The sequence below is a fragment of the Phyllostomus hastatus genome, unplaced genomic scaffold, assembly GCF_019186645.2.
Source record: "Phyllostomus hastatus isolate PE091 unplaced genomic scaffold, TTU_PhHast_1.1 phas_scaffold_93, whole genome shotgun sequence".
In the NCBI taxonomy this organism is placed as follows: domain Eukaryota; kingdom Metazoa; phylum Chordata; class Mammalia; order Chiroptera; family Phyllostomidae; genus Phyllostomus; species Phyllostomus hastatus.
In genome coordinates, this window is record NW_025334042.1 from 10,750,567 (window position 1) to 10,761,555 (window position 10,989).

The 10,989-nt window shown below is 42.7% G+C and overlaps 1 protein-coding gene across 2 annotated transcripts in view; it reads right to left on the bottom strand.

The window, feature by feature from the left end:
* The window catches only part of SRGAP1 (SLIT-ROBO Rho GTPase activating protein 1), a 263,884-nt gene extending 262,248 nt beyond the window's left edge, over positions 1 to 1,636 (bottom strand). For both annotated transcript variants that reach the window (XM_045829578.1, XM_045829577.1), the window contains exon 1: positions 739 to 1,636. In XM_045829578.1, coding sequence (XP_045685534.1) covers positions 739 to 805 — 67 coding nt within the window. In that variant the 5' untranslated portion in view covers positions 806 to 1,636. The remainder of the gene's footprint in view (positions 1 to 738) is intronic.
* Between the last annotated feature and the right edge of the window lie 9,353 nt (positions 1,637 to 10,989).

The following is a 10,989-nucleotide window of genomic DNA, read 5'->3' on the forward strand; positions in this document are numbered from 1 at the left end:
TGTTTAATTAACCTTAATTGGGTTCCTCATTTGACAATGTAAATGGATGGAAACTACTACTTAAGTATTCAAACCTTCATTTTACATGCAAGTGGCTTCCAGCAAATGATAAAGCAATATTCCAGTGTGAGTGTGAAAGATGGCAGTGAATTCTGGTCCTCCATAAAGGAGGAGTCAGATTCCACCAGTCCCCGGTTGGGTTAACTGCCAGGCTTCCAGGGAGTTGTTTTACAAAAGGGGGCCTCGCCCTAATAAATTAAGAGTGGACAGTGGAAATGTCAAAATTGCCTGCACTCAATGAAGCTCTAGACCACTTTGTGTCCAGACTTCAGAAAAATGACTCCTTAAAAAAATGATGTTGTGACAACACTAGCATTTTAAAAGAATAATAAGGATGACGATGATGATGATAACTGGGAGGCACTAAATGGGCTGCCTGCCGCCGGTGTAAGTTGCCCAGCTGAAGGTGGTGGTTAAGTTAAAGCCAGTTCTCTCCCTTTTGGAGGTGCGCGCTGGCAGCCAGGGAAAGCCACCGGATTTCCAACTCCCGGTGGGTTTGACGGGACTGAATTAGGACTGGGATTGGCTCGTAGGAAGACCCGGGTGGCTCAGCCAGGGGCTTGAACTGTCCCTCGCAACATTCCTCCAACGCAGACCCCAAGTTACAAATGCAACTCCCCGAGAGCACAATGACAAGAAGGCACACAAAAGGAGCAAGGCGGCCGCTCCCATCCTTACCTTTGACTTGACTTTCATATTCGGCTATGATCTCTTTGTCCTTTTTGAATCTGCTTGGAGTGGACATTATCCAGCTGTTCTGGGTTGGCTTTCAATGGGCAGGTTCGGTTAGGTGGTCACAAAGCAGTCTCCTTGCAAAGGCGGAGAGTTAGACTCCCACACGCCGGGAACCCAGAGGCAGCACCGACAGGCGGTAAAGGAGGGCGGAGAGGAGGAAAAAGGGAGCGAGCCGACTACCAGATTAACCCGGGCGCTGGCACCATACTCCCCGTATAGAACTGCCGTCGGAGATCAGCAGGGAAGCCCGCGGCTCGGAGCCGGAGAGGCCCGGTGCGCAGGCAAACTCCAGCAAGCGAGTGGCGGGGGGCGTCTCCCTGCTCACCCCCACCCGGAGCCGGGCCACTTCCTCTACGACCGCTGGGCGGACGCGGGGTTCGCGCCGGCGCTCCGCACCATTGTTAGAAACCCGCACTGTGCGCTCCGGGCAGGGACTGGGCCAGCGCGGGAGGCCGGGCGCCGGGGAACGCGTTCACCACGGGCGCAGCGACCCTCCTCCCTTCCAGCTCCAGACGCCGGCTCGGCGCTCAGTAGTCCCTCCGGGGCTGGGGATGCTGCAGCCGCGCCCGGCGCCCTTCCGTCGGCAAAGGTAGTTGCTGCCGCCCGGGCGGACAGAAGGAGCCAGTCCTACAGCCAGTTCAGTTGAACACAGGAGGGCGGCTGCAGCGCCGCTAGAACGCGTCCTGGGCGCAGCCCCGCCGGAGTTTAGGTCTCCAGAGCCCGCTCCGCGAGGGGCCTCTGCCTCCTTGGCCAACTGGCGCCGAAGCTGCCTCCTTCTCCTCCTCTCCCTTTCCGCTGCTGCCCCCAGGAGGCCGCCGGCGACACTCGCACCGGGAGGAGCCGCGCCCCCAGTGGCCGCCAAGTTGCCGGCGCGACCACAGCCCGCGGCTCCCAGCGCCCAGCGAGTGAGCTGCGGGTGGCGGCGGCTGCCGGGCGGGCCGCGCGGGACTAGGAGAGGTGGGGCGGGGCTTGCGGGAGGGGGCAGCGCGGTTGCCCCGGCCATTCTCTGTCCCCGCCCCTCCGGGTGAGGAAACGCCGGGCTGGCCGGGAAAGATGGATGCCTCCTGTGGCCAAGCGCAGCCCCGCCCCGTCCCTCGCGCTCCCTCCGCCGTGCTCCGCGCGCGCCCGATTCGCATCCCCAGCACCTGGGAGACCCCTTCCCAGACTGAGGGACTGTTTTTGGCCGAGGGTGGTAGAGCTGAAGGGGGTTCCTCTCAGACTCCATTGCAGAAACACAGAGTCGGGTGTCTCCATGACAGAAAGGATGTGACCCTGAGATGTTGGACCCCCATAGGAAAACTGGAGACTGAATGGTGACCTATGTGGCTCCGAAAAATCAAAGGATGGCAAATCACCTCAATCGAAGTTGAAAAAATACCTATCTCGAACACAGAATTTTCCTCCTCCTAGAAGTAAGTCGGGGAGCTAGGATGGTAAGAAAGGCGGGGTGTGGGAATAAGTCTCACCTAGGAGGTCACTAGCTTTTTGACAGGACACATTTGCCGCTTGTGGCCTTTCCTGAACTCCTTTCAAACCCCTCTCAAACATTATGGGCCTGATTTATCAAAGTGATGTGTCCAAAGGCGTGCCCAGTATGAAAATGTTTTCCCTGCAAAATCTGAAGAGAGTAGGGAATTTTAGGCTTTGATCATCCATTCCTGTATCCAGAGATAAACTTTCCAGTTCTTCCTGTGGACCGAACACCAACCTAAGAGCTAGGGATTCAGTGATTCGGACCCTGCCCTAAACCATCTCACGGTCTATTGTGTAAGTAAATAATTGCAGGCAGTACAATAGTGCTGTCGGAGAAATACTCCCAGCTTTGGGAGCCCCGAGGAAGGAGAAATGGACTGAATAAGAGATTTGGGGAGAAAGGCTTTCTAGAGTAGTGGTATTTGAACTGGATTTAATGGACGAATAGTGAATAGTTTGCCATCCCAGAGAGTTATGGATTGCATTCCGCAGGGAAAAGGGGGCAGAATACTCCACACAATTGTAAATGGAGTTACAAGATGTCCTCTGCTAAAATACTAGATCTCTGATAGATGAAAAATAGTAATATATATGCATGTTTCAACTGATAGTTTGTGCATGTTGTTTTTAATTGTATGGCTTCGAAAAAATTAGCAAATCTTTTTACTCTATAACAACAGAATAGAATGTAAGAAAAATTAAAATTTTAAGGGTTTTTTTCCATTTTGCCACACAAGAGATTTACTATGGAACCCTGAATACCCTAATTTCTTGTGTAAGAGTGTAGGGTAAAGAGCCAGAATATTGAAAGCAGAGGCTGGAAAGGAAGGTCAGGGCCAGCTGGGAGAGGCCTTCTGTGCTGAGCTCTTGGACTCAGTTCTGCAGACAGCAGGGAGCCTTTTAAGTGCAGAAGTGTCATAATCACACAGATAACTGTTGGCAGTGTGGAAAAGTGGGTTGGGCATGGGGAGAGAGACATCAGAGGCAAGCATGGTGCTTTGGTGGTTACTGTAGCTAAATCTATATGTGATTTATATCATCCATCCATGGTGCTACTGGAATTTATTTTATGTTTGCATTCAAGAAGTGCAACTTATTGTTATCTCAGTTTTAATCTTCTTTGAAAGAAAGCTAATATTTAACATTCAGGAACAGTATCTTAATTATATTTGATGTCATCATGGTATCCAATAAGAGTCAATAAATTTTTTTGAATGTTAATGTCTCAGTAATAGTACCCACTATTGCATTGTTGCTGAGGAAAGCATTTTGCATACATTCTTACAAGAATCCTACAAGGTGGACAGCATTGTCCTGATTTTACAGATGAGTACCTGGAAAGTTCAGTAAATGTGTAAAGGCCTGCCTAGGCCAGAATTCTAGTCTGTATCAGCTTGCCTCCAAAGTCAGTTTTCCTAATTTTCCATCCTGCCTCTTCTGAACTTATGGTCCCTCCAATCATGTGAAACAGGTTCACCTACAGTGAAATGTGTGTGAGTGATTCATGGTTTTCCCTTGGCGAAGCTCTTCAGATCCAGCCATACAGTCTGATTAACAGGTCAGTTATTCTTTTCATAGTTTTCTCTTTTTCTGGTTCTCCTTATCTTTCCCATATTTAAGAGTCCACTTCGCCTCACAAAACTAGATATGAAGAATGCTTCTGACTTAAAATCCAGAGAGCCAAGGGAGAACCAAGTTTGGGAGACAGGCAACTGTGATTCTAATTCTGTGACTTTGCTCCACCTTGTGGCAGCCGTTTTCTTAGTTATAAAACTGGGATGGCTATTTGCACTTTGCCCCCTAAAGTTTCCACCCCTGCCACACTCCCACTCTTTAAGGGACATGTTGTGAGAAATTTGAAGGGCCTCACGGCAGGATCCATACGACATATTGATCCACCCTTTTGCTAGTGTTTTTCTTTCAGAACCACTTCAAATTTCCAGAAGTAGAAATTACTGTACCCTCTGACCATATACCCTGGAGCAGGTAGGGATCCTTACAGCCACAAAGTAAACCATGCATCATACTACAGATTCACTTTGGCTCAGTGGTAATTTAAATCATTTTTTAAAAGTTAAATACAGTCCTGGCTGGTGTGTCTTTGTGGACTAAATGCCAGCCTGCGGCTTGTTTCCCAGTCAGGGCACATGCCTGGGTTGTGGGCCAGGTCCCCAATAGGGGGCGTTCGAGAAGCAACTACCCATTGATGTTTCTTCCCTTCTTTTTCTGCCTCCCTTCCCCTCTCTCCAAAAATGCCCTGGCTGAGTGGCTCACTTGTTTGGAGCGTTATCCTGTACTCGAAAAGTTGCAGGTTCAATTCCTCATCAAGGCATGTACCTAGGTAGTGGGTTTGATTCCTGGTCAGGGTGTGTGTAGGAGCAGCTGATTAATGTTCCTTTTTCACATCCATCTTTCTCTTTCTCACTCTCTCTGTCCCTTTTTCTCTCTCTCTAAAAACAATAAAAACGTATCCTTGGGTGAGGATTTTTTTAAAAAGTTAAATACAAACACATTGAAGATTCAATGCCAAACTCACACAATTTTTTAAGCTATTGTTTCAGCATCTAAGAAGTTCATGATTGAGATGAGCCATCTTTCTACTTTCCTTTATGTAAGGGATTTGTTCTCCTCTAGCCATTGGGATGGAAAAGTGGACATGGCCCTGCCAACGTCCTACATTTTGTTCTTGGATCCAGCCAGAGCAGCAGAACAGCAACTGTTGTGCAATCATGTCTTCTGTTGTGCAGTCATGTCTGGACTTCTTGACCCCTTGGCTTCTCAAATGCTTGCAGCAGTGCTTTCAGAGAATTGCATTTTGGTACCATGGGCTGGGGCAGTGTGTTATAAAGTGTGACCTTACCATTAGTCACCTACATCAGAGTCACTTTGCAGTCTGCTTAGAATTCAGACACATGGGACCTCCTCTACACTTAAAGCCATACTTCTCAACTTTCATGTGCCCACAAGTCACCTGGGAATCTTGTTAAAATAAGGTTCTGATGCCTTCTGGAGTGAGGTCTGAGATTCCGCATTTCTAATAATCTAAGCCATGCTGATAATACTGCCATTAAGACCATACTTTGAGGAGCAAGGACCCATAGGGTCCAAATTTTGGGTGAGGGGGAATTCTCCATTTGATTCTTCTGAGTCCGAATCTTTGCCCGAGGCCAAGGGGTAGTAAAAGAATATCCTTACAAAAGATTTGCTGCATTTACTCAAGTAATATTGACCTTGTTAAGATTTTTTTGTTTTCAATTTAATGTAGCTCTAAGAAACTGGACTGTTTTCTCTCCCAAGATAAAAATTTTGTTTTAACCTTTTCATAAAATAGAGATAATAATTGCCCAAATAGGTTGTGGTAAAGAGTAAATGCAAAGTGTGTAGAAAGGACTCAGTGCCAAGCTGCACACATAAGTGCTAAGTAAATGTTGGTTGTACTTGTCATTGTTGTCATTATTTTGGTGCAGCAAGTTAACTTCCAAAGTTTATAGCAAAACTTTGGCAATCTTGAAGGATCTTACAGCATGTTTATCTGTGTTTTTTATCTCATTGTTTAAACCTCCTATCTTAATTGAGAATTTATTTGGTCTTGATGGGTTTGTTTTGTAATTTGTTAGTTTACTGTGTCTGCATTTCCTATACACTACCTTGAATCATTTATAGAATGATGTCTATAGTCTATTCAGTTCTAATCAATAAATATTTATTATCTATTAATGTAACAGAGTGAAATTCTTAGTCTTCTGACTCTGTCTTGTTCAAGCCTGCTCTGTTCCCATGCCCTTCAGGTCAATAGTTTCTGCTTAGTCTTGCTATAGACATGCTACCCATTAGAGGAATTCTGCCTGCAGCTTGAGCAGAAAGGTTTTTTTTATCTCTCTCAGAAACCAGAAAGTGCCTTTCCCAAGGACATAAGGGAAGCATGTACAAAAATCTTTGTTTATCACAGATTTACAGGAACCTCATGACCAGACTCACATCAACTGGAGTCCATCTTCCTCGGACCCCTGCTGGCACTCAGATGTCTGCAGTCGTTAACCACCTATTGTACCTTCTGTTTTCCCCTTCCCCTGACATAAAAGAAGCCTAAATTTTGTACTTTCTTAAGATGGACTTGAGGTACCACTCAGGCTCCCATCTTCTTGGCTGCTGGCTCTCCAAATAAAGTTGCTCCCCGTGCTCAGCACCTCTCACTCAACTTACTGGCTATTGTGCGGTGAGTGGTATGAGCTTGGACTTGGTTGTACTAAGTTGAACTATCAGACATTGCTGACATTTGGCCATTTTCAACATAAAAGATGGCAATGCCATATGAATCAATGAAATAGAACACCACACTTTACAATGATGTAAACAAAATTCAACAATTAGAAACCTACTTCCAAACATTCAAGTGAAGGCTCAGTTGAACCTTGCCCAGATCTAAAGAAGTCCCACTCACTCATAGGTTGGATTAATCCAGTGTGAATTGCCAGGTAGTCAGTCCAGAAATATTAACTATTGTTTAAAAAAAAAACTTGGCCCATAATGTAACAACAGCTTGTGGAAATGGACTGTACAAATAACTCTTTCCCCTTTTCTGGCATCAGAGTAGTAAAGAAAAGCTGTCAAAAGATCTTGCCAATTTCATTCTGAAAGGTTTCCTCTGGTAGGGAAGAGTGTAGGATGCCACACGGAGGGTGAGTTTAAATGAGGCCTCGGGGCAATCAGTGCAACAGATGTTCAGGAGAGCAGTAGGAAAGAACAGACAGAAAAGAAGGAGGTGAAGAAACTAAAGGTCACAGGGATAGAAAAAGCAAAAGAGAACAATAAAATGAATGATTCTTTTTAAATGTTCAATTGTATCATTTAGTTCTCCACCCACCCCGCAAAAAAAAACTTGTCTCTGATTTTCAAGAAAACTCTTTAAAGCTAAAATAAATCAGGGCTTTTAAATACCTTTAATTTTCTTTGACTAAAATGGCTTTATAATATTTTTGATCAACTGCTCAAAATCACCTGTTTCATTTTGTACAAAACAGCAGTAAAGCACACTTTGCTGTGTTCACTCTCACATCCATAATTTCCAGACTCCCACACATAACTCTCTTCTCATCAGAGTTACTATTTTTTGCTTTGAAATCCTTCTACAACTTCCTGTGTGGCTGCTGCACAATATAAGCAGGATATGAATATTCAATGAGCACATCTTAATGAAAGTATTAAGCCCACCACTTCTAAAAAAATAAAAATAAAAGATGGTATTATCACTCAGTGGAAAACAATCAAAGTTAGTCAAGAAATGGTAGCTGCAATTCATTTGTCAGACTCAAAGATGGTTTAGTGTGTGGAGTCAGCTCCAACAAAAGGATTTATTATTCCAAGAAATGGAAATTTTCTAATGCTTATATTTTAGGAAATGAATGACAGAATCCTCCTTTCTTGACATTACACCTTGGCAACATACATTTTAAGGTTGCCTAATTTTGTCACCTGTCTGAATACAGAGTCATTTCTCACTTTACATATAGATGTGCTCCTGGTGTGGGAACCAGGGAAACCTGGGTTGGTAAGTAGAACTCTGTTTAAATAGAATGGAGACATTTGTTATTTAAAAGAATCCCAAGGTGTAGTCTTTTGTAAAGCAAAGAACATCTTTGGAAAATGACTATTCTCTGTTCTAATGTTTTGGTATAAATTTGAACTTTTATGTATTAGGTCTTTCTTTAAAGTGGTAGTTCTTAAACCAATCAAAACCAGTGCTGTCTTTAAATTTTTTAAATTTATTTGTGTAGTTTGTGTAACAGTTTTAAATTTACAGAGGGCAGGGAACATAAGAGAGTATAAATAAATTTTGATCTATTCACGTAATGGAATTTATTACAGCAGTGGTACACTAACAATTATACTTATACTTGATAAATGATTCGTATAAACATGATGTTGAGTAAAAATGACAGAAACAAGTCCTAAAGGACCACACGCAAAACAAAACCACTTTTATAAAGTGCACAAACATGTATAATCAATAGTATGCATTCAGACATACATATATATATATATATAATTTTTTAAAAAAGACAACAACATTATAAATGAAATTCAGGGTAGTGGTTACTTCTGAAAGGAGGAAAGAGGCATCAGAAAGGGAAGCATGTTGGTAGATGCAACTTACCAGGTGGTGAATTTACAGATGATAATTATAGCATTATGCATCATAAGTATGTATATATATATGCACATATATATGTGTGTATGTGACTCTATTTTCATTTATTTGTTTTACTTTTTGCTGCATATATATTTTTAAATACAAATTAAAAATAAAAGAAAGGGGAAATGAAGCTGAAGTCATTCAGCATTATTAAGGTTTATTTATTTATAACTCACTAAAGGTCTATTGAGCAAATTCTACATGTGGGCATTGTTGTAGGTGCCAGAGATCCAGTGATGACAGGAGACAGATAAGGGTCTTGGAGGCTTACATTTTAGTGAAAAGAGAGAGGGAGAGAAAGTTTTTCTTCTCCTGGATTCAGTGGTTTGAAATTCTTAAGGTTTGCTTCTATCAGGAGATCCATCCTGAAGCTGAAGCCCAGAGACACAGGTGTGGAATCGAGAAGTGCAGTCATAGCTAGGGCCATGGTTTGAAGCTCTAGGCAAGTATGTACCAGATTTCGCCCAGATTGCTGGACTTTTGTTCCCATGAGCAAGCAGATTCCCTTGTATGGTTGATGTTGTTCTTTAGGCTGGGTTGAGATGAGTTTTCTGGCGTTTGCAAGATAGCAAGTGTCCATGGACTCAGCCTCGTTGCCAGGGGTGGCATTGCTGACTCAGGAGATGTGCTGATTAATTTACTTCCCAATGTGGCAGCTAGTTTATCATTTTCATAGAGCTTTCATATCCCATATGAGTAAAGGGGGTCAACTATATGGTGACAGATGGAAACTTGACTTTTGGCAGTGAACACACTATGGTATACACAGATATCAATTTATAATGTTCTACACCTGAAGCTTTTATGATTTTACCAACCAATGTTACCTCAATAAAACAAACCCAAAACCAAAAAACCCAAACTACCTTGTAACAGAAAAGGACAGGTGAAGGGACTTGCATATGGTCATCCACTAGTGGAAGTCCCTGGAACTTGAACACAGGCCTCTGGACCCTACATCCTGAGAATTTTCTGTTAGCCCTTAGGGACCAAAGAAGTCAAGTTCACTGATACAAAATTCTCCCAGTACTGGTCAATTTACATGGGCATTCTACTGAGAGTGTAATGGAATTGCATGCTCTCATTTTATTTTAAATGATGAACTATTCCACACATACAGAAAGCATAGGGAATAACAAAATAAATATCCATGTTTGCTTTTGTCAAGCTTTATCAAATCTAATATTGCTGTATTGCTTTATATCTCATTTTCTCACTCTTTTTTGGAAGAAAGAAACATTGCTATATCACTAAAGCTCCTGTGTATTCCTCTGCCAGTCTGTCCTTCTCCAGAGGCATTTTTACCTAAAATCTGTGTGTTATCTTTCACATGCATGCTTTTATACTTTTAATACAGGCATATGTACTCAGAAGCAGTATGTAGTACCAGTGTTTAAAATACATAGCAGTACTGGAGCTCCAGTGGCACAATCAATCAGCACACAGTACTTACAGAACATGTAGCACTACAGAGCAACAGAGCAGTGACACTGTGGCCCCACCCTGATGAATACCTGAGACTCTGCCCCAGACAATTTAACAGGTGCCTTTTCTACAATTGGCCACACTACAAAGACAGGGAGTCAAAGCAGCTTTACCTACCACACAGAAACAAACACAGGGAGGCTGCCAAATTGAGGAGACAAAGAAATATGGCCCAAATGAAAGAACAGAACAAAACTGAAGAACTAAAGAAAATAGAGATAAGCAACCTATCAGCTACACAGTTCAAAACACTGGTTATCAGGATCTCACAGGGTACTTCAACAGCATAAAAAAGACACAGGCAGAAATAAAGGTTACACTAAGTGAAATAAAGGAAAATCCACAGAAAAACAACAGTGGAGGGGGTGAAGCCTAGAATCAAATGAACAATTTGAAACACAAGGATGGAAAAAGCATTCAGTCAGAACAGCAAGAAGAAAAAGGAATTAAAAAAAAACAAGGAGAGGCTTAGGAACTCCTGGGACACCTTTAAATGTCCCAACATCTAAATCATGGGGTACCAGAAGGAGAAGAGGAAGAGCAAGAAATTAAAAATTTATTTGAAAAAATAATGAAAGAAACCTTCTCTAATTTGGTGAAGGAAATAGACATACAAGTCCAAGAAGCATCCTAAACAAGATGGACCCAAAGAGGACCACACTGAGACACATCATAATTAAAATGCCAAAGATTAAAGATAAAGAGAGAATCTTAAAAGCAGAAAGACAAAAACAGATGGTTACCCACAAAGGTGTTCCCATATTACTGTCAGCTGATTTCTCAGAAACTTTGCAGGCATGAAGGGACTGACAAGAAGTATTCAAAGTGATGAAAAGCAAGGACCTATGGCTTAGATTACTCTATCCAACAAAGCTATCATTTAGAATTGGAAGAGCAGATAAAGAGCTTCCTAAGCAAGGTAAAGCTAAAGGAGTTCATCACCACCAAGCTCTTATATGAAATGCTAAAGGGAATTATATAAAAAAAATAAGATCAAAGCAATGAACATTAAAATGCAATAAATTCACAACTATCAATAATTG